This window comes from Balaenoptera musculus, chromosome 14, assembly GCF_009873245.2.
Source record: "Balaenoptera musculus isolate JJ_BM4_2016_0621 chromosome 14, mBalMus1.pri.v3, whole genome shotgun sequence".
NCBI lineage: Eukaryota > Metazoa > Chordata > Mammalia > Artiodactyla > Balaenopteridae > Balaenoptera > Balaenoptera musculus.
In genome coordinates, this window is record NC_045798.1 from 85,840,326 (window position 1) to 85,865,067 (window position 24,742).

Consider the following 24,742-nt stretch of genomic DNA (forward strand, 5'->3'; position numbering starts at 1 on the left):
GTGTCATTTTCAGGGACAAAGCGGCATTTTCCGCGCACCTGAAATGATACGTGTGTGAGCCCGAGTCCCCGCCTGAGTAGCTGGCTTCTCTTGCTCTGCTGAAGGGCCCACCACTGTCTACACCTGGCCTCTCAGCCCACCGTGGCCCCAGACCAGCCCTGCCTTTTCCCAGCCTCCCAGCAGTGGGAGATGCAGCACGGAGCCGCTCCTGGTCATGCCTTACTACGTCACTCCACAGCAGCCCCTCGTTCCTCTGGGCATCCCACCAGCCACCCGCTCCACCCACCTCGTGCTGAGTCCCACCGTGCTGTGCTCAGTGAGCACGGCTTTCCGCCCCAGCGGCGTCTGCAGCCCAGGGCTTGCCTAGCGGGAGCTCATAGAGAATCCAGGTGTTATTCCTTGAAACCGCGGGAGACCACAAAAGACGCCCTGTGCTGAAGCTGGATGCCGTATTATTCCACGTACAAAATACACCCGGTGTGTAAGACCAACACTTCTGCATGCGGTTTTTTAAAGGCACATTTCTTTACACTACAAACACTGGAAAGACATTTTGCACAGAGTGACCTTCCTGTGTGAACATTTTCTTTCTGCAGCAGTTATAACCATTAGACTTATAAGGAGATGTTAATAAAAATAACAGACAACTATCAAGTCACGTATAAAAATCATCTTTGCAAAGGCCAGTCAGATCTTTGGTCTGATTTTAAATCAGACAAGATTTTACATGTGGCGTATACTTCAAATAAAAGTATGTCTCTCTGACTGCACACTAGCGGTACGTACGTTTCTCTGTGCATAACTCACACTTGTTTCCTTTGCCAACTGCATAAGGAAGGGTTGGCACCCGTTACTCTTCTTGAATTGACTCAACTCAACGAGCCCTGCCCCTCGATCCTTTGTATTTAAGATCTCCCAGCATAAGTCCTCTCACTTTGCAGACAAAAAGGCTTCCTGACAAAGAACTATGATTAGCAAACGCCTTTATTTCATGCCTGAAACCATAATTTCAACACATGTAACACTAAGATGGCCAGCCCCCAACAGGGCTAACTTATTTATACTGAGCAGAATCCGTGGACATTCACGACGTGCAGAACTAACACAGTGTCAGTACGTTAATCCTTGAGAAATCCCACCTTCCCCCACGTCCGTTCCTGCAGCAGGCGGGGTGCAGAGGCTGCACACGCAGGAGCGGGCCCCCCCGAGGCACGAGGCGCTGGGGCCCTGGCAGAACGAAGAGGGTTTCCTCAGGGCGCAGCACCCCACCACAGCAAACGGGAAGCGGAGAGGACGACGCGCGGGCCGACAGGAAACTGGGTTGGGATGTAGCCTTTCCGGGTCCCTCCACTGTGGACTCACTGTCCTCTCCTTTGTTAACAGTACGTACCTTGTGGCAAGATACTCTGAGACTACGTCAGTATCCTGTTTCTCATCACACTTTCACCCACTAAGTTAGCGCTCATGATTCCTGCTGTAGTTTTGCCAAATGGTGAAGATGAAAACTTTTTTGAAAACTAAAATTGATAACCCCAGAGACTGGTGTGCGGGGTTGCAAACTGCCGCCTGAAGGCCAAATTCAGCCTGCACCTGTTCTGGTAAATCAAGGTTTTGTGGAACACGGGCCCTTCACTTGTGTACTGTCCGCAACTGATTTCATGCTCGACGGCACAGCGGAGTAGATGCAACAGACACCGTACGTTCCACAAAAGCCGAAACTACGATTGGTCCCTTTACAGAAGAAGTCTGCCAACCCCTGCCTTAGAGAAAAGACTGCATTTATGAAGCAGGTACAGAATGTTTTATATGGAGCTAGAAAAAAATTCGTATAAAGTAAAAGCCCGGTCATCAAAATAAAAAAGAAAATTAGCAAAAAGGGTTGAAAAACAAAACTGAGACACTATTACAGAAAGTACAACAAAGGACTAAGAGACAGAAGATGGAAAAAATAAGAGACTTCACAGGATCAACCCAGAAAGGATTATAGTTGATTAATAAAAGTTACAGAAAAATACAACAGAAAAAATACTGACAGGTTTTTTTAACCCATAGCTGAAGTACACAAATTCTTAGATTAAAATGACCCATAATGAAGGATAAAGGCCCACTCCAAGGTACCGAGCATAAATTCCAAAAGCTTCCAGAGAGAAGAGAAAAAGAGCACATGCAAAGGAAGACCAACCAAAATGGCGTTATGTACATCAAGGACAACCACAGGATAAATGCTCACGACAAAATGTCTTCCAGGTTCTAAGAGAAAATATTCTTCCTGCTACAATTTGTACCCAATGAAACTACCTAACAGACTGGATCCCAAATGCATTTCTTGTGTCACTTTCTTAGAGACTTATAGGAGAACGCGTGCCACTGAAGAAAGGATATACAGCTGACCCCTGAACAACACTGGTTTGAACTGTGCGCATCCACTTATACTTGGATTTTTTTCAACACTAAATACGACTGCACTACACAATCTGGGGTTGGTTGAATCAGCACATATTGAGGAAGCTCGGATATGGAGGGCTGACTTTATGTTATACTCAGATTTTCAACTATGTAGAGGGTCCACACAGGCATTGTTCAAGGGTCAACTTTAAATCAAGAGTGAAGACAAGATTCCATAAGGCAGGATTCACACAAGAAACTTCCCAGGATGTGGGCTGTCCAGTAGGGCTAGAGAGAAGTTTAGATTAAAGCAAACAGAGGCAGATCTCAGGGGATGAGCCTGGGGGGGAAGAAGTAGTAGAATTTAGAGATTATTTGAAATGTTTAATAAGCATTTGGGGGGGAACACTGAAACACTGACCAACATATGAAAGACTGGACAGATCTTTAAGGAAAATTTTAGGTTCGTTGAAAACCATTTAAGTAAAAAAAGAAGGCAATTACTAATCCAAGAAAAATAAAAAGTTGTAAAAGAGAGAAGCATCACTGGGAACAATATTACAGTCATAGTAACAAACCACAACAACGTATTTTCAACTGCAGGAATTATCTGGTATGATGCAAGAGGGGAAGTAGTAGTGGTGTAAAAGAGATATATTTTATCTACTGTAAGTCAATATATGCCAAAATTGACAAATCCAGAAACAGCCACAGATTATCATTTAGAAATATGAAGACAAATAACCGCTTTACAAAGCTGAACATTATCCCAGACCCGTGAAAAGGGCAAGTGGGGGCGAGGCTGAGTCTTCAGCATCACTTGGTGACATGTGGTGTGCGCGCACGGCTTTGGGGAGGCGCCATGACGGTGACTACCTCGTTCACCCCTCCCCCAACACCGCCCAATAAACTTTCCTTCAGAAGTTAGCTCAGATGGGAAGGACTCCCACCCCCATCAATCCCTGCCTCCTGCACGCTCCCACAGCTGCTGGAATATCCCTTACAGTAGTTTCCATGGATGTAACAAACAGCTACTGAGGATGGATTACGAGCCTGGCATCGCATGACCTGGACCAGCCGACTGGGATGCAGACAAGTGTTGTAACTGTGAGCCCCCGCCTACGAGCTTCCCCACGGTATTGCCAACATGAATTACCCGGCTCCCATTCCATCCAAATACCATTCAACCGGGGATAAAGAGAGCAGCACTCTTTCTCCGGGGCCACCTCACTTCTACTACTATTTCTAGGACATCTAGTCCCTCCACCATCTAACCCAGTGAGTCCAAGGAGTCACCCCACACTATTCTGGGGTTGTTTCCAGTTCAGTCCTGCTGGTGACGCATGGCTTCCGCCAACTGCTTCTTGGAGCATCTTGTCCTCTTCTACCTTCATCCTGAGCTCACGGCTCAAACCACTGCCTCTCCACCCGCCAAATGCCGCTCAGGTGGGGCAGGTGCTCCACATCCCCTCCTTGGTGAGACCACGAAGTAGCATCGCCCCATGCTCTCAGTGTCTGACACGGATCTCAAATTTCTCCCTCCCCAACATCTGCAGCCCAAGACCTAGGAGGGCGGGAGGGTGAGGATGGCTTCAGAGCAGGGATCCTTTTTACTCTCACGTTTCTTTGGTCGAGAACCTTTTCTTTTATTGCTGTCTTCAAGCTCTTTATTCTACACACAAACACCTCTCAAGAGAAAACTGATCAGATAATTCAATAAGAGAAGAAGAGAGATAGAGGGGGGAGGAGTTTAATCATGTATGTCCCTGTGGGAGCAACACGGCATTTCAACGATCAGTTCTGAGAACAACTTTAAGTGGGAGATAAAAATATGATAGAAAAAGATAATCAATACAATCTCAAACAAATTTAGAACCAGGGGCTTCCCTGGTGGCGCAGTGGTTGAGAACCTGCCTGCCAATGCAGGGGACACGGGTTCGAGCCCTGGTCTGGGAAGATCCCACATGCCGCGGAGCGGCTGGGCCCGTGAGCCACAACTACTGAGCCGGCACATCTGGAGCCTGTGCTCCACAACAAGAGAGGCCGCGATAGTGAGAGGCCCACGCACCGCGATGAAGAGTGGCCCCCACTCGCCGCAACTAGAGAAAGCCCTCGCACAGAAACGAAGACCCAACACAGCCAAAAATAAATTAATTAATTAATTTTTTTTTAAATTTAGAACCAAATCCCTGAAAAACGTGATTAGATGAACGTTACCTCCACTTGAACCCCAGGCGTCTGCGGATCCTCCTAAAGCATTTCTGCAGAGGGCGTGTCCTTCCCTCCCTGTTCCCCTGATGCAGAGCTGGGTGTCTGAACTGCACGTGCATCATGCTTCGCTCTTCTAAGGGATAACAACTTCCTCTGATGATTACAGATGCATCTTTCCTTGTGAAGCAGGTCATCTGTCTATTTTACTTTGCTTTATTGAACACTAACGTGGCTGCTAAATGCCATGAATGTAGCAGTTTCTAATTTTAATGAATTCCATGAAGTTCATATTTAAATATATTTCTTTATTTGGGGTTCTAACCAATAAAGAAACAATCCTACGTATACAACACATGCACGCACGCACACGCGCACACACACACCCTCAAGAGAAAACCGATCTGTTTTCAGTCTGATCCGTTTTCTTGTTTTTTTAAAGTGTAAGTGCAGAAGAGAAGCAAATACCTTTTTTCTTTTTATCTTACACGAATTTCCACTGTGATGTGCTATTTTCACGTTTTTAAAATTTAACTTAATCTTCTAACCTTAACTTTAAAATGACTCAGAGATCATGATTTCTAGTGTGAAACAAGAGGACATCAAACAGACTACTGCTTTATTTTAACTTCCAACAAACACCAAGAACAAACCCAGTTAGTCCAAAATAAACAAACAGCAACAATAATTTGCCACCTACTGCTAATGCTCAGTATTTGGTCCCAAACCAGTGGTTTATCTTTGCCACCCGCAGGTAGAGCGCCAGGCTGACGATAAAGTACTCTCCCGTCTCCTCGATCCACACCAGCTCCAAGTGCACCCTTCCCTCCGCGTCTGCGTAGTCCACACGGTACGTCTCCCCCAAGAAAGTAGGGCCGTCAGAGGGCCCGGGAGAGGGTCTCATGCACACCGGGGAACTGAAACACCAGAAGGGTTTCCCATATTCTTCCAAAAGAGTTAAGTCCATTATAGAGCAACTCTACAAAATAAACACAGATGTTCATAAGTGTAAGCATAAACCGGCCAATTAGACCTGACTTAGTAAATGTAGATGGAGCCTCGTCATGAAGGATTAAGTGAAAGAGGAGGGAGAAGAGGAAAGAGAACAAAATTACAGGAAGAGGGAACAGCATGTGACGAGCATGTGACAGTCCTCGGCACGGGGCAGGGCATGGGGGGGAGGCGGGGGGATGCGGGGAGGTGGGGAGGGCGGCCAGGTCAGCTCCAGCCATCACTGAACTGCTGCGCCCGCGTGCAGCAACCGGTACCAGCAAACGCAGAGACTGCCTTTCTAATGGTCAGAGCTGGGATAAAGCTTTGTTTCCTGTACAATTACAACGCTTCCCTTCCCGCTCCCCAGTGGGAACTGAATATCTGCTTCTCGATTACCAAGGAACACAAAACAAATTATATTATTTTTATATTATGCTGACCCTTTAAGTCTGCCATGTTGATATTTTGCCTTTCTTGGTCCTCAAGGCCATTGTGACTTCAACATTTTAGCACGTGTTTTTGTAAGACTCATCTAAATCCATTTTAAAAAGTCAGGTCTGTGCTCTTGAAGACATGAAATAATATTCCTTTGTATGTGATAAATCTTTACCAAGGTTTAAACATCTGCTCACAAATAAACAGAATAAAACATCTCATTGTAACAAACAGCAAGTGACTCAAGAGAGAATCCTTAATGATACTTAAGTGCTGCTTTTCACGCTCAACAACAACGCTGCTCTTGGCCTCAGTCATCACCCCTAGTCATTGTCACAAGGCATCCGTGCTCGTAGGCAGAATTCAGCCAGCTTAACTGGGGCCCTCTGCGTCCACAGCAGATCCATCCTGTGGAAATCCTGTTCATCCCACAATATACAGATGGAGAGGAGTGAGAACCAGGGCACCCACGGGCACAGGGATCACAGGAGAAGCGAGACTGGGTGAGAACCCCCCTCCTCCCCCCTGCCAATCCTCCCTCCCCTCCCTGTGGCTGGTTTGTGATAGAGGTAAAAATTGTTTTAACTGTTCAAGGAAAAATCTGTATGCTGGAACTTATAACTGCAATAAACTTTAAATTGGTGTCCTAAGATGTAATTAAGAAGTAATTAAGATGTTTTTGAGTAAATGCTACTTGCCTGGTCCAACCTACGGCTCCACTCTTTCTCCACAAAACAAACAGCCAGGAGGACTTCGAGGGAACAGAGGGGTGCAATCAACACTGCTCAGCAACGTGCTGCGTGCCACCTACCCGGCAACTCCACCACGCTCAGTGGAAAACGAAAGGCACTCAATACGCGTTGCATAAATCAATCAACTGATTGCCACTGGCTAAGAGGACGTGCACAAATCTTCAGACACCAGAACAATAAATCCAGGACTTTCAAAGCAGCATCAAACATATACATCAACAGACACATTTGTTATACAGAAACCAGGTACTTTAAGAAAAAAACAAACAAACAAATTACCTTTATACAGCCATCAAAAATATTAGTTTTCCAAGAAAGGCCAACTTTTCCAATAAGAGGTAGGTGTTCTGTGCTATTTTTAAAACTTATCACACTGAGCTTCATATATTCATTTTCAATGCATCCTGAAAAGATCAAAGATTTTTAAAATTACTATACGCCAACCAATGCAGGACAACAAGTCAAGACCCCTCAGATCTGCTGCTCTATAAAGGAAGCCTCGTGGAGCTAAGTACTGGGTTCAGGGGTGGAAGGAGACCCTGACACAGCTGACGCAGGCGTCTGGCTGAGGCGAGGGCACTACTATATCCACCTGCACTCCTGAGACAGAGAAATGAGCTTGTCTCAATGGCGAGACGGGGAGAGGCCTGGGGTGCACAGGACAGCACCCTGTCACCGATGGGGAGACTGCTGCGAGGCAAGGGTTCCACTGATTTGATTAAACAAACCGCTAGGAAAATGCGAAACCAGAGCTGTGAAACTTAAGAAAACAGGGGCTTCCCTGGTGGCACAGTGGTTGACACTCTGCCTGCTAATGCAGGGGACACGGGTTCGAGCCCTGGTCTGGGAAGATCCCACATGCCGCGGAGCAACTAGGCCCGTGAGCCACAACTACTGAGCCTGCGCGTCTGGAGCCTGTGCTCCGCAACAAGAGAGGCCACGATAATAAGAGGCCCGCGCACCGCGATGAAGAGTGGCCCCCGCTCACCGCAGCTAGAGAAAGCCCTCGCACAGAAACGAAAACCCAACACAGCCAAAAATAAATAAATTTAAAAAAAAAAAGAAAACAGAGGCCAGAAACTGCACAGAAAAAGGGCATTAGACGTGAGGGAGGGGAGAGACGTCCAGAGGAAGGAGGGGTGAGAGCCAGTGAAGGTGGAAAGCGGTCAGGGAAGGAGCCCAGAGCACGTCTTCGCAGGAGCGTATGAACAAGCAGAAATCCCACCATGTGCTGACCAGGAGCTGAGACCAGAGCCCTGCCCTCCCTGGACCAACGCAGAGCTGCCCGGGAGCAGCCTCGCCACCCAGGGCTGTCACGGCCCAGGTGCACGCACGCCCGGGGGCCTGCAGGACGGCTGAGCCTCGTGCGCCCACTTTAACGCATCCTGCAAAGGGGAGCATCACCCGTGATGATGTCACAGGCCTTCACTCGCACGCAAGCTTTCCTCAGAGGCGACACCTGATCAAGGGTGAGATGTGAGTCACGGGCAGAGCAGAGAAAGGAGAGCAGAGAAAGGCACATGCTCTCTGACCCCATGGCTGCTTATCTCACGGGACAAAATAAAACCAAAACCAAGCTGCCCTGGGAGCCAGAGCCCCATTCTAGAAACTCTAGACAGTGTCCTCACGGAAGTGCAGCCAAAAGATCAGGACCAGGACATTAGCTCTGAGCGGGAGTCCCATTAGGCAGCGCCAGAGCTCCAGCCCTGGAGGGCCTGTTAGCCCATCTGGTCCAAGGACAGAGGCTGCCCAGGTTCCCTCCCCTGCTGCTGAGTGCTCAGCAAGAACCGTGCAGCTTGTCAAGCGAGGCCTCGGAGGAGGCGAAGCAATGACATCCCGAACAGCAGATGTGGCTCTGCTCTGCCCTTTGTCACCACACAGCCACGTGCAGGAATGCTGGCTTGTCCGCAAGACATGGCAGAAAGTGGAGCCCAAGGTACAACAGCCAATAACAGCTCAACGGCAATTGTCTGAGTTGATAAACATGAAATCTGTAGGAAGCGAGGACTCTTGCTACTCTGTTATCACCAGACAACCTCCCTGTAGGAAAGCTAGAACACTGTGGTATCTTAAAAGGTCAGAGCTCTTCCTACTGACCCTGTGTAACTGCTTGCTTTCCAAGACAGAACAAGGTGAAGCTCTCTGTACATGTAAGCAATCTGCACACAGAATGCATATGTGAAGGTGAATGCAAATAAAATAGGTCATGTTTTTGAGTATTTACTGTACACCAAGCATGTTACATACTTTGTGTACAGCAGCTTAAAAGAATACCTTAGAATAGTACTATTAATTAGACACTGCAATTCTCTGAGCTCACAGTTGACAAAGCTACGCGCCGAGAGGTGAGCAGTGCCTTGCCCGAGGCCACGTGGTGGTCAGCAGCAGAAACGTGACCCAGACCTGTTCTGCGTCTGGAGTCCATGTTACAACAGATTAAAACAGATATGAACGTGGGGACACACGATCACCTATTGGTTTCAATACTAGCTGAGAATGTATAACGTAGATCTAGATTCTCACGGAGTTTTGTTTTCATTTTACTGCCAATAGAGAAAAATCTATAAATGCACAGACAGATGCGCTGGGGAACTGTTTATGGCTCCCAAAACTGTTGCTGATTTGTCCATGCTCACTACCTCCCGTTCCCAGCCCTCCTGTAACCAGGTCGTGAGTGGCCTGGCTCCTTCTCTGAGACGCGCCCCTGCTCGCCTGGGTCAGAGTGAGCCGTGGGAGCGGGTAGAGAAGGGAAAACGCCTCTGACAGACGCAGGGGCAGAGGCCCAAGTCCTCGCGGAGCCGGCACGGGCAGCACTCTGGGGTCGACTACTAGGTGTGACAGGGCGATGTTTTCACAAGAGAAGCCACAGTGCGTCACACGTATACAAACGCAGAGTCTAGCTCTTCCAGAGAGACTATGAACTACCATATCCTTATATATTCCTGTGCTGCTTAAACCATTCAGAATAAATTCTGTTGTTGGAGACTCTAACTTTAACCTACCAATACGTAAGGCCATCCCCAAAACGCAGAGAAATACAATGCAAGGCTCACCACTATTGGCTTCCCGTGATATGCATGCAGAAGCATGGACTTCAGAGTCGTAAGGAACTCGTTCCAAACCTGCCCAGGCATTTGCTAGAGGTATGACCATGGTCAAGGTCCAAGCCAAGCAAAATGAGACACAAATAGAGAGTACTTTATAAAGCTTTGTGATTAATGGAACAAGTAGTAAACATTAACATTACAGGGTGAATTGTTATAAAAGCCAGTGTAAGGTTGCTAAGCACTTTAACGTATTATCTCAACCATAATACTCCATTTAAAGAGCCAAGCCCACTGCCAAGCAGAAAGATGTACCATGTTCATGGAATGCAAGACTCAATACCGTTAAGACATCTGTTTACCCAAATTGATATACAGACTTAATACAATCCCAATCATAATCCCAGCAGGCATTTAATAAATAATTTACAAATAAATCATAAGATGTGACAAGCTGATTCACATGGAAATGCTAAAGACCTAAAATAGCCACACAATCTTGAAAAAACGAAAAACAATTGACTTCAAGACTTACTATAGAGCTAAAGCAATCAAGACAGTGTGGTATTACTATAAAGATAAACAAATAATAGATCCACAATATAGAACAGATAGGTCCAGAAACAGACCAACACTTTTACAAGCAACTGATTTTCGATGAAGACATCAAAATAATTCAATGAGAAAAGAAAGCCTTTTCACAAATGGTGCAATAACAACTTGCTATTCATATGGGAAAATAAAATGAACCTCAACCCTTACCTCATACTTCACACAAAAATTAATTAGGGATGGATCACAGACCTAAATGTAAAAGCTAAAACCATAATCCAGCTGGAAGAAAGAATATCTCCATAACCTGGAGTAGGAAAAGTTTTTAAGACAGAAAAAAGAAAATAATACCATAAAACAAGAAAATAATAAATCAGATATCATCAAAGTGAGAAACTTCTGATCACTAAAAGATACCACTAAGAAAATGAATAAGCAAGCCATAGACTGGGAAAAAATATTTTCAAAACATGTATCTGCACTACCAAATGTAAAATAGATAGCTAGTGGGAAGCAGCCGCATAGCACAGGGAGATCAGCTCGGTGCTTTGTGACCACCTAGAGGGGTGGGATGGGGAGGGTGGGAGGGAGGGAGATGCAAGAGGGAAGAGATATGGGAACATATGTATATGTATAACTGATTCACATTGTTATAAAGCAGAAACTAACACACCATTGTAAAGCAATTATACTTCAATAAAGATGTTTAAAAAAAAATAAAATAAAATAAAAAAATAAAAAATAAAAATAAAAAATAAAAAAAAAAAACAAAAAAACATGTATCTGACAAAGGACTGTTATCCAGAATATATAAAGAGCTTCTACGATTGAGAAATAAAGAAACAAATACTGATTTAAAAAAAAAAAAAAACACCACAAAAGGATTAAAGACACTTCAAAAAAAGATATGCAAATGAATAATAAGTACGTGAAAAAGTGCTCAGCACTATTGGCCACTAGGGAGAAACTACTACTACCATACACCAGATGAGCTAAAATTTAAAAGACTAATAACATCAATGGTTGCCCAGGATACGGAGCAACCAGAACACTCATACACAAATGACAGAGTGTAAAATGGTACAACAACTCTAAAAAAAGAAGTTTGGCAATTTCTAATACATAAAAATGTCTTATAGATTAAAAAAAAAAAAAGACTGGCAACTTTTAATCCATAATTAAACCTGCCCTAATTCGACTTCCCAGTCCTAGGTATTTAGCCAAGAGAAATGAAAACATATGCTCACAAAAAAGACTTGTACAAGAAATCTATAGCAGCTTTATTCATAACAGCCCAAAACAAAAAACAACCCAAATTCCCTCTCTATCAACAGGAAAACTGGTGAGCAAATTCTGGTATACTCATTCAATGGAATACCGCTCATCAATAGCAGGAATGACTATCAACCTTGCATCAGTATAGATGCATCCCAAGTACATTATGCTGAATGAAAGAATCTGGACACAAAAGAGTACATACGGTATGATCCCATTTATATGAAGTCCTAGAACTAGCAAAACTAATCTAATGTGGAAAAAATAAGAAAAATGTGTATGGGAGTTTTTGGACTATTCTTGTAATTTTTTGTAAGTTGGAAAGTATATCAGAAAGTTACAGAAAAAGCAGCGCTCAATAAAGGTTAGTTGTTAGCTGTATCAACCTTCCTCCGAAGGCCCCTCTGCTTTTTTTGCACTGGCCCCTCTTTTCCTATCCAACCTATAACTCTGTGCATGGCCCACCTGCATCCTCAGATCTTCCTCATCCCCCATTGCTTTAGGGAGTTTATCAGTCACCCCTGTGGCTGACAGCACCTTTCTACCTACATTAATCTCTTTCTTTCCTAAACCCCTGTACACTTTAACATTTAAATATATTGGACTGCTAGATCTGTTTCCTGAAATAATCTACCATCTTTGGGAATAAAGGTCATGTCTTCTGTGGCATATTAATGGCACTACTAATAACATTTCTCATTTCTCAGCTTTGATTAGAGTTCATTTTTTGCATCATAAATAGAACACAGATAAAGTGGGAAGTAAAGAAGGTGGGGAGGAGAGATTGGTGATTGAATTTTCCTGAAGCAAAGAGAAAGAAGAGGGAAGGGGGTTCAGTTAGATTAGAACTGCCTGAGGCAAGGACAACAGAGCACAGGTTAACTAAACAGATAAGCTGAATGAGACAGAACCCTCGATCACCATCTGGAGACCAACTCAGGGACACAAATAAATGGAACGGTCGTCAGGAGGCAACTCTCAGGTGTCTCTAAGTCTTGGATAGAGAGGTAGAAAGACCCTATAAACCTAAAAATACTTGCCACAGAGCATTAACAATTTACAGCAGAGACCTGATGCTACAAAGTAATAATCAGTAACAAGATGGTATAATCATTAGACTCTAATGACCAAATAGAACTGGCACTAATTCTTAGGGAGAGAAAATCTTTAGTATCCCGCCATTCCCTGCTGGTTGTCTAATGTAAATCTGCCCTGGCATATACATGGCTTTTCTATTTCTCTCAGCTAATTATTTTCAGATACCTCTGTTATTTTCCGAACCCCTGATATACGTAAAATGTAAATAGTTAAATACAACCATAGATCAGGTCCCTGAACACGAGGAGGATCAGAGCTCCCTCTTCCACTTCCGTTTCGTATGTAGGCTGCAAAAGGGAAATGAACTGGAGCTGTACTCGTGGGAGACTGGAAAAACAGAACTTCCAAATCTTTAGGACAATTTCCATCCTCGGTTCCGGCTTGGACCCAAACAATGTCTGTCTTGGAGGATGTGACGACATCAATAAAATCTCCAATAATCTTCTGAGAAGCGGGGGCAGTGGGGGGGGGTCTCTACTTCTTTTCATGTTAAGTAGGACTCCCACAGGCTACATTTTCTGGTGGTGTCGTTCCTGATATTGGTGACAATTAACTTGATTTTAAAGAGAATAAATTGTGTATTTAGACTCTTTAAAACTTCACTGTTCATTAATTCAATGGTGTTTGAAAATAGTTTTTTCTATTGCTGTATTCGAAGGTTCAGACTGGTATTTTCACAAGACTTGGTTCAATTTTCCTGCCTTTGGCTCAATTTTCTATCAGTCCAGTCCATCTGAGTATAATTATTTTTTCCTAGACTAGTCCTTCCAAAGACGTTTAAGGGGAAAGTATGCGGATGTTTGTTTTGGGCCCTCCGACGCCTGCTCTGCTTCTCTCGCTAAGAACAGTCCGGTATCCTCTGAGGAACACAGCCAGGTCGGTGCCCATGCTTCAGATGCGAGGAACCAGGCTCGGTCATGGAGCCCCATCCATCTGGCCACTAACTGAGTCAGGGGTGGTTCATGACCCGACCAGAGCCAGGGAGATGCTCTGAGACTCTTAAGGGGCAGGCTGTGGGTGGAGCTCGGCAGCAAGACCTCGGCCTTGGATGTGGGATCTAGAGCTCGTTAGAGCTGCCCTGGGAGGAGGAAGTCCGACTCAGAACCCAGCGAAGCAAGAGTCGTGGGAATGGGAGCGAGAAGGAGGGACAGAAGACTGCTGGACATGTCCAGTCCCACTGACACGCAACAAGCCCGCCCGGCAAACGGCACTGGGAAGGAGACCTACCCCTGGGTTTTTCAACATGAATCCTTCTTGCTAAGCCAGCTTTAGGTTAGGTTTTCTAGGTAGAAAATTAGGTTCTAGGTAGCTTTCAAACAAAAAATAATTTTCCCATCTATACAGAAGTGGTTTTTTCTTTTAAAATAATTTTCGAATCAGAAAACATGAATACATTTATAAGTGGAAGAGGAGTTGATGGAAAACTGGTTTGAAATAATGAAGAGATAAGAGACCAAGGGCTAAATAAAGGTGCCAGAACAGGCAGGAGCAGATATATTTAGGAATGGAAATCCTTTGGAAAGGAAATCTTTTGGAAAGAGAGTGAGACATCTTTTTCTCTGAAATAGGAAAAAAACAAGCCTACAAACAGACTGTGGTACCGTGAAGATGTGCTGGCAGATGAGGGAGAAAGAGCAGGAAGTACAGTCATTTTTCTTAGCACGGCGGGTAGCGAGCCTTGAGAACAAGGAAGATGAGTGCGACTGCATTTAAACAGCCTTTCTGTGAAATACAAGGCGGGACTAACAAGAGTTGATTAAAAGACTTCTGAGGAGCAACAAGGGATGAGTTGAAATCTGACAGCCCCAGCGGACATGCATTTGTGATTTCCTGCAAGGAACTGCCGGGCATTCATGAAGTTAGACTCTCAAACAGAGTCAAGAGTCCGGAAATGCAAAAGAAGAGGAAAAGGGCTCACATAAAGGCCCCTCCTCACAGGTCCTGTGTTACCGGCAGGGCTGGCTTCAGGGGCCACAACCTGTGTGGATACAAGGGACCCCTCCTGGTTTAATGTGCTGCTGTCAGCATTTTGAACTTAATAATTTTCTAACGAGGAGCCCCGCGGTTTCATTTTGCACTGGGTCCCACAAATCACATGGCCTCTTCTGCTTCAGGGCAAGGACCACTGACTCCCTGTGAGCACTGACATAAAACGTATGGAGATCAGTGTTCTCCTGCTCTGTGAACAGAATCTGTAATGCTAATTTTTCATAATGAGTCACCAAAAGTACAAAACGGGAAAAAATGTACTAACAACTGCTGATGAAGATGCTCTAAAGAATTATCTGTTCTAATTTTTCTAGATAATCACCACCTAGAAAGTACTGTACTATTTCTAATGCCTTCCTGTTATCATAAATGCTTAGAGAGGATAATCTGACCTAGAAACATAGAAAGTAATTAGTATCAAGGAAGAGAGGGAACAAAAAAGTATCTATTTTTGGAATCACAAAAATAAAAATGGGATAACATGCTATATATGAAAAAAAGTATCTTAAACAAACACTAAAAACTTTAAAAGTAGAATTTCTTAAAGAGAAGTTATTTGGGCTAACCAGTGTCTGCTGCTCAAAAGTTGAACAACCCTACTTTTTTCATAGAATAAAAATTAGTTTCTCAGGTGCATAACTTCTTTCAAACCCCTCAATATTTTCTATTGTGTCTTACAGAGTAAGGCACTGAATATTTATCATTTAATCAGTACTTTAATGAAAAGCATATTGCAGAATCTCTATAGGAGATAGAACAAATCTAACAACAGATAAAGGAAACATAATCTAAACATATTCCTTCACAATGGCAGCACAAAAATGAGTTGAGAAAGGTGAAGGACCTACATAAGAAAACATTTCTCCTAAGGGCAGAGGAGAAAACTTAAAGAAATGGATAGTCCAAAACCCTAAATAAAAACACATCAATTCCTTCCAAATTAATGTCCACATTCAATACAAACCTGATCAACATCCAAATAAGACATTTAACATCTGGCCAGGTGATTATTAATTATATCTAAAAGAATAAATGGATGGAAATAACTGAGAAATGCTGGATGAAAGTTCACTAGTAAGAAATGTTACATCGGGGGAGGGACACATTTTCATAATACAGTTCACAAGTAAAGCTTGAACTGCCTTCCTGCCTGGTGGAGATACAGGGAGAAGGGGTGCCAATCCTCAGCAGAGAGAAAGAGCCCGAAGCGGGAAGGGCATGGGAACCTGCAGGCTGCGTGTAATCTTTATGTTAATCAAAAGGAAGTGTGGGTTTAAAAAATGAAGAGAAATAATGTAAAGGAAACAAAGGTGAATATTCACCTGATCTTGGCAAGTGAGTACTTTCTACGTGAAAAAAATTTTGGAAGAAACAAGAAAGAAAGGACTGATTACATACCATTAAAAACTTTGGAAGGATCCAAAACAACATATACCAAATTAAAAGGCAAAAGACAAAATGGAGAAAACACCCGCAGCAAATATAACTCATATAAATCTTGTAAACATTTAAAACAATGGAACCAACCAAACACAAACAGATGGAAATTCAATCAGGAGAGAAATGTAAAAACAAGACAACACCAGCACATGCCCACCTCCTGGAAGCACTCCTTACTTCCTCTTATTTCCTCACTTTAGTCCTCGGGGAACCTTACGTGGAAGGTTCTCATGCTACTGCACCATCACACACTTGTGAGAGGTACTCCGGAATCTGGATCCTACGAAGACGCCCCTGAAATAGCCTACCGGATAGCTACTACAGTAGCCATAAACCTCTGCTACAGTCAACAGGCTTTTTTAAATAGTCAACCTAACATTCAACATTTGCAAATTTAAAACAATCAGATGTCATTTTCACCTCTCAAATCATCAAATATTTTTCAAATTAATGCTCATGATAATAATGCTATAATCATGAAAATGGAGATCTAAATGCCCAACAGAAGGACAACGGGTCAATAAATCCTGATAAAACCAAACAATGGGTTGTCACACAACTTTTCAAAATCTAATTTTTCCTATGACTACCACTTAGTGACATGGGGGAAAAGCAAGCACTGTTCACACAATGTGGTCCACAAATATAAATACAGCTACAGATTTGAAAATGGACCAAAATATAAACAGGAGCTGTCCTTGGGTGACTTTTATTTGCTTCTTTAGAAGTGATCATATATTCAGAATTTTCAAATCCCATAATAAGAAAAAGACATTAGTTTTTACATGCATTTTTATAACAACTCAAATAAATGACAGAAGCAGCATACTTTGTTATTTAAAAATTCTTTCCCTTTGCTTCTTTACCATCACTCTCCCTCTCAATACTGATAAAAAGACTACAATCTGCTGTACTATGCAAAACCTTTTTCCTTCAGCTTCTGAAAATTGGTAATAATTAGCCTGATACAAAGATCAAAAAATATGCATTCTTTCATACTTTGCACTGCCGATCATGCTCTTTTTCAAGCTCTATTCATACTTCAAAGACACAACTGGACTGCTTCCTGTCTGCTCTTCCACTGGGCTGTACCCATTCTCATCCTGAGACCGTCTATTCTTAGAAAGGCCTGCCTGCCAGGCTGGCCCTTGGCTGGTGCCTGGGGATGGATTTCAGGAGTGTTCCCACCTCACCATCCCTCACTGACCAGAGTGGGTCACCTGCCTGAACAGTTTGTACCAACAATGTGGTTCCTGCTGAACATCTTTCCACCTGGGAGTCTGGAATTTGGGCGAGCCAGGCAGCAGGTGCCCACGTAACCAGCCCCAAAAAGAACCCTGGGTGCTGAGTCTCCAACACACTTCTCAGGTAGGCAGCATTTCGCAGGTGTCCTCACGACTCCTGTGTGACTGCACATCCTGGGAGGGGACCCTTGGATGCCTGCACCTCCTTCCCCTAGACTTCACCCCTTAAGGCTTTTCCCCTCCACTGACTTTGCTCTCTACCCTCTGGCTGTAATAAATCTTAGCCATTAATAAAACTATACCTTGAGACCTGTGAGTCCTCTCAGCGGATCACTGAACCTCCCAGCAGATCCACTGGGTCTTGGGGACCCAATGCCAACAGTCTACCCACATTTGCAAAAGAACAGAAATCATGATGTGCACAGGAAAACCCACAATGCACTTGAAAAAGCTTACTTCAAGTTTCCATTTACAAATTATTTCGCTTATAAATCCAATTCAGGTAACAAAATATGTCTTCACTTAAACTTCCTTTTAGCTTAATTTTAGTGGCAATACCCAAAGAAGCAGGTAGCAAACATGGACAGGCTCAGGAATCATGAATCTTCCTTTGAAAAAAAAGGTAATACTGCTCCTTTTAAGAAAATTCTTCACGCAGCCATGACTCGTCAAAGTGACAGAACACATGAAAATACAAAGAGAAAACATCCCAGGTCCTTGGGGGAGGAATATGACAAAGTCCCAAGGAGAAGCCGTCAAATAAACCTTTCGGGAAAGAAGGAAGGACCTGGATTCTCTGCATTCGCCATCAGCAGCGCTGAGAGGTAGGACACCGTCTCCCTGGACAGCGTCTGACTGAGGAGAATAATGTCTAGAGCTCGAGCTCTGCATTAGCAAACTGGAGGACCAGGCAGAGCCGCCAGCACGGAGCCTGCTCTGACCCGAAAGGCAGACAAGGTGAACAGTACAGCAGGGCGTGGTGTCACCACGTGGGAGCTGAGCCCACCAGAGAAGTGTGGGAATTCACAGCCCAGAGGTGTTGGCTGTGGCCTCACAGCGCTGGTCAAGTCAGGGTCCCAGGGTGCTCATCCCCCAAGGGTGAGCTCTGTGTCTCAGGGATCTCGCTCCAGCTCCAAGAACTAACTAGGGTCTTCTGGTTTGATTTTAGTAACATGTATCGCAACTACAACAATAAAAATCCAAAGAACCTTGTAGCACAGTACATGAGACAGAGTTAATAAAATAGAACAGAGGGATATTTTATTCAGAGAAAATACTGTGACCAAGAGGTAGAGAGCATCAAATGGCCAGTACTCACTCTGAATGCTTCACTGAGGTTGCTCTGTATGAATATAAACATGGCGTGAATCCTTTGATTATCTGTATTCCCTGCATATGAACTGACTGCACAGTCATTTCTAGAGATCTTTTTAGCCCGTCGTAGGCAAATTATTCTACACAATGCATTCTATACTAAAACTCTAAAGAAATATATACATTTCCTCTAAAGGATGAAGATATGCTCAGATTTATAGACATATCATGGTACAACTAATTAAAACAGCTACTAATTGCTATAAGTCCAATATTTATCAGAATACCTGACAAGAGAATCTGGAACTGCAAAAGATGTGCACGGTATCTTGGGCAGCTGCTGCTTCAGTGATCCCATGCTTTCTCAGTCACTGTAGTTCTACTGTGTGTTTAACATTTGGTAAGACCAGTAGCCCTCTTATTATTTTCAAAGTTTAATCAAGACCTGGATGGTGGTCACACAGTTGTTTGCTTTATGATAATTTGTTTTATGCGTTTCTCCTTGTGTCGTTTTACAATACAAAACAAGTTTAACCACACAGGTGGCTTCAGGGTTACGGGTAATGGTCTACTTCTTACACTGTGTGGCAGGTACATGGATTTTTTAACTGTTTAATTGTTTTTCTGTAGTCTAAACACAGAGAAAAGATGACACTACCTCACACTTAAACATTTAAAACAAAACTTTTATCAACCATTCCATATTCATGTGTATTTCTAAATGGATTTTAGAGTCAACTTGGCAAGTTTCATAATAAATTCCCTTTGGGATTTTTTAAAAGAACTGTAATGAATTTGTGGACTGAATTGGTACAGCCTCAAATGTTTTATTTAAAGATGGAATGCTGGAAGCGGTCCTACGAAATGACCAAACTCAGGCTCTGTTCATCAATTACATCATATTTAAAGTTGTACCTTTCCGCTCCTTCGAGACCCCTCCTAACTGGGTCCGGCCCACTCCCCGTTAACCCGTCTGAGCGCCACCACTAGTCGCTTTACGCCGGCCCCCCTCGGCCTGCCCCTCCTCAGAGCCCTCCGGGAGCCCCTGGAGCCACCCTCCCCGGGGCCTGCGACCTGGCCCAGCAGGCTTCTCTGCACCCGTCACGGAGGGCAGGCGACGCGCGTGAGACGGGCGCATCCGCCGCCAGCACGCCCCCTGCATCCCGCCAGCACCTGTCAGTGCACGCGCCAGACACACGGACGGGCCTGGTCCCCTCTCCTTCCTGCCACTCCCCGTAGGCTGCCCCTCAGGGCCAGGCGAGGACGCTCCCAGCTCCAGGGACGTGACGACAGAACACTTATCCTTGACGGGGCACAGTGCTGTCACCCCCTCCTGCAATGGCATCGCTGGAATTTACTAAACATACCCCCTGGTACCACAAGAGAGTTTCTCAAAAACCGTAGCAGGCGTTTGAGTCTGTACTCCGGTGAAATGTGACAACTCTGATGGCAACGGCGCCCCCTGCTGACCCTCGTCGCAGAACTACACGCAGAGGAAGCACCTGAGCCTTGTGCGAAGTCTTAGGGTGAAAGTGTTCCTCACTGTGAAAACAACAGATGACGGTGAATTATTCCCATAGAAGTTTCCTATCCTCCTTCACTTTACCTGGCCTCCTGTGTGTCCTAACAACCATCTCAGCTTCTCAGGGGTGTGTCAGCACTCCAGCAGAGACGGGCCCCGCCTGACACCCGTACAACGGCAACACCTTGAAAAGACAGAGCCGCACACGCGAGAAGACCCACTCTAGAAGCACGTCACTGCAAAGTACAGCGGAGAGGAGGCAGCGGCGAGGCTCGGGGGCAGGCGGAGCTCCGCCGCGCACCAGCTGCTCGTGACTCGAGAACTGGCCTACGGTCCACTTCGGCCGCCCTGTTAACAACACGGGAGAGACCACAGTGCCCAGCCCACAGGCCTGCCGTGGAGGTTAATATAAATATGAAACGTTCAGCAAGCGCCTCTGATGAGTGCGCATCCGTGTTCTCTGTCACCATCGTCCCGTCCTCATCATCATCACGGGCACAGCTTAGGCGTTAGGGACACACACAAAGCTTCATCAACATGATGCTGTATTTGCTGAGAACGAGGGGAGGGGGAATCCTGTCCTCTGAAGTCCTAGCACCTGCCTAAGACAGACCTCGACCCAACCCCTCGAGAACAGAGATCGTGTCAGGTAGGAAATGCTGGAAGTGAAGGGCCCCTGAGGACGCAGGGCTGGAGCCCCGGAGAGCAAGAGAACAAGTTCTCTGCCAACACCAGCCCCAAGCACACGAGTCTGTGCCCTGGGTATAGACAGGGGCATGTCAGCAGTCCCCTCGACAGTGTATACCGGGAAAAGGGACAGATTTCATTCTCTATTTTAAATAACAGAATAAAGGTAAATGGGTTAAAGTACAGAGAAGATAATTTGGGCTCAGTGAAAGGCCGAATTTTCACACCTTCACAAAAGTGGGTGGGCTGTTTCCGGATAGAGCAAATTCAAGCCCAGGAGGGGTCATTCTCTAGATCACCTCACCAGTCCTTCCTAACTCTGAGAGTCCAAGATTCTGGGCATAAAGACCACTGAAGAAAAACACGAAAACCTGAAAATTAAACAATCTAAGCAGTCAACTCAAAAAAGGTAGAAAAAGATCAAAATAAACCTAAAGAAAACAGATGATTTCTAGAAAATCATATAAATACTAAAACCGATTCAATTAAAAGTAGAAAACCTGATTATAACAGAATCAGAAACAGATTTAAAACATAAAAAATAAAGGAAAACTGTACCCTGAGTTTAAATGGAAAATACTAAAAACCAAATAACTGAAACCAGTACCTTAAAAATAAGCATACATATGACAAGAGAAGCTTATCTTAGGGATTCTAGGATGTTAACCAATAGAAGATACATTAATGAAATTCACTATAATAGTGTAAAGGAGAAAAACAATCGTATCATCAATAGTTGCCTAAATGTATTTGATAACATTTAACAATTATTCCTGATTTTTTTCAAAAAATCCAACAAATCCAGGAATAGAAAGAAACTTCCTCAACTTGTAAGAACACATAACAAAAACCTAGAACAAACATACTTAGTGGTAACGTATTTTATTAACTTAATTCCCCATTAAGTTGTTAATAACCTTCACAAGAGGGGAATTTGCCAGTGTTCTTCAAAATTACATTTGCATTTACCCTTTGAGCTAGCAACCCTATTTCTAAGCAAGTCTCCCAAAGACAAGCTGCCAAAACATGAAGCAATGTGTGAACAAGGCTATTCCTTTTATATTCGCTATTCCACTGCCTGTAACAGCAAAGACTGGAAACCACGGAAAAAGACATTAACAAACTACCTACCTATGGATGTTTTAAAAAGAGAGAATGAAAAAGATCTGTATCGCACTGTAAAGACTAATCTCCAGGGCTTCCCTGGTGGCACAGTGGTTAAGAATCTGCCTGCTAATGCAGGGGACATGGGTTCGAGCCCTGGTCTGGGAAGATCCCACATGCCGTGGAGCAGCTAAGCCCGTGTGCCACAACTACTGAGCCTGCGCTCTAGAGCCCACAAGCCACAACTACTGAAGCCCGCATGCCACAACTACTGAAACCCACGTGCCTAGAGCCCGTGCTCCACAACAAGAGAAGCCAGTGCAATGAGAAGCCCACGCACTGCAACAGAGAGTAACCCCTGCTCGCTGCAACTAGAGAGAGCCCGCGCACAGCAACGAAGACCCAACACAGCCAAAATAAATAAATAAATAAACAAACAAACCAACATGCCTATTAAAAAAATAAATAAATAAAGACTAATCTCCAGAATAAATTATTAATTGGGAAAAATGAAGGAACTTAAAAGGGAGTACAGTATGCCTCATTTTAAAAAAAATGGGAGAAATATGAATATATTGATATATAGCATTATGTATTCAAAAAGAAACATTTAAAGAACAAACCTTAGGCTAATATAAAGGGTTAACTTTGAAGGGAGGAAAAGAAGAGAAGTGAAGGGATAAGGGTAGAAGTAAATGTCTCTGAACTACATTGTTTTATAACTTCAACTTGGGACCATATAAATGTTGTATGTAATTTTTAAATGTAAAAATAGAAGCAAAGCAATCCTGAAAAAATAAAAAATCAACTGAAACAAATCACTCTAATTGTATATCAAAGAGGTAGCATACCCACAGACAGCAGAATTATTTTAGATGACTTAACTTTTTCTAACATGACATATCTTAAACACATAAAGAACCACAAGGAATATCTTAATTAAAATAACATTCAATAGGTTATTACTAATAATTTCAGTACTGTTTTTGAAATTCTTATATATTTTGATGTTGTTCGGAACAAAGACTTTCAGCAAAAGAAAAGAAATACAAGTATATAATAAAAAAGGTTAATTAAAAACCCCAAGATCTTTAATTTAAATGAATGCATGATTTATTTCTACATATTATGAAATCTACAGACCTCGTAGCTCTGCCTACTGAAAACCCTAAAAGAAATGAAAGCCCAAGGGCACTGTGCATCCCTAGGACCCAGATTATGGTCCCTAAACACCACAGTGTAGTGGGAGCGAGAAGGAACCAGAGCTCCTAGGGGAGACGGCCGACTCCAGGTCCGCGAAGGAAACAGACAAAACGAGCTTGAGGTATCTTGTCCTGTTAGAACACAAGCAAGTTACCAAAGATGACCACACTCATATCAAAAGAACAGGAGCACATGAGATGACAGCACAATTTGAACATCACAGTAACAATAAAAAGAATAATGACTTCAAGTGGACTAAAATACATAACCTCTATTTTTTTAATCCATGAATTCATAATAATACCTCCCCCCAAAAAAACTTACAAGTCATCTTCGAAGACTATTACAGCATTAATCACTATGTTGTAAATTAACGAAGAATTAAGCATGTACCATGCCTTTCCTATATTAATTATATTTCATGGTAATTAAACAGTTGATAATAGAAAACCCTTCTTTATAAAAGAATGCTAATAATAGATGTAGAAGGAATGACAGAATTAGGGGATCATCATTTTACAATCGCTAATAAAATGATGGCTATAAGTACCCATCATCTGGTAAACATTCATGGAGAAATTTACAGAAGACGCAGGCTGAAAAATCCCTGAACCCACTGATCAATCTTAACCTATTTAATATTTAGGCAAATTGCTTGAAAGACGCAACATACCAAAGCTCACACAAGAAGAAACAGATAACCTAAATAGCCATACACCTGTAAAAGAAACTGAAACTGTAGTTAAAAACCCTCCCACGAAGCAAGCTCCAGGCCTCGATGGTTTCACAGGTGAATTCCACCAAGAAATACTGCCAATTGTATCCAACCACTTAAGAAATACTGCCAATTGTATCCAAAATCCTCCGAAAAATTCAAGAGTTAGGAATACTTCCCAACTCATTCTATCAGATCAGCAGTGGCCTGAGACCAAAACCACACAAAGACATTACAAAACAAGTAGGAGATATAATATCAGAAATAACAAAGATGAAATACTTACTAAAAATCTTAAGAAATGTGCAAAATTAGTATGAAGAAAATTCTGATACACTCCTACGAGACATAAAAGTATTTCTGAACAAACTGAAAGACACTCCACATTTATGGGTAGGGTAAATCAACGACGAAGATGTCAATCCACCCTAGGTTAATATACATATTTGTCGTAATTCTATCAGAAGTGCCATCAAGCACAGAAAAATCTAGAAATCTTCCCGAGACAAATGCAAAGACGGCTCAGAGAAGAAAGGAGGTTATGAAAAGGGCACAGAAGCCAGCCTGAAGTGGATCCCACTGACCAAACTGGGGACTTCACAAAGAACAAACTTAGCTTCCCAAAGAATAATATCTGTAATTGATTATAAATTACTGAGTAAATAAAAACCGAAGAGTCCGAAGTGACACTAAACAAGAAAGACAGAGAGGAGAGAGTGCACTCAAAACCGTTCCCCACCACAGGAGGCGACAATTACATCAATTTCCTAATCTGAAAATTG

At 43.4% G+C, this 24,742-nt stretch overlaps 1 protein-coding gene across 2 annotated transcripts in view; it reads right to left on the minus strand.

Annotated features, from left to right (window-relative positions):
* Positions 1 to 5,214: 5,214 nt before the first annotated feature.
* The window catches only part of FBXO15 (F-box protein 15), a 53,574-nt gene continuing 34,046 nt past the window's right edge, over positions 5,215 to 24,742 (minus strand). For both annotated transcript variants that reach the window (XM_036823078.1, XM_036823077.1), the window contains exons 9-10: positions 7,053 to 7,177; positions 5,215 to 5,572 (exon numbers count right to left, since the gene is read on the minus strand). In XM_036823078.1, the coding sequence (XP_036678973.1) occupies positions 5,303 to 5,572; positions 7,053 to 7,177 (395 nt within the window). In that variant the 3' untranslated portion in view covers positions 5,215 to 5,302. The remainder of the gene's footprint in view (positions 5,573 to 7,052; positions 7,178 to 24,742) is intronic.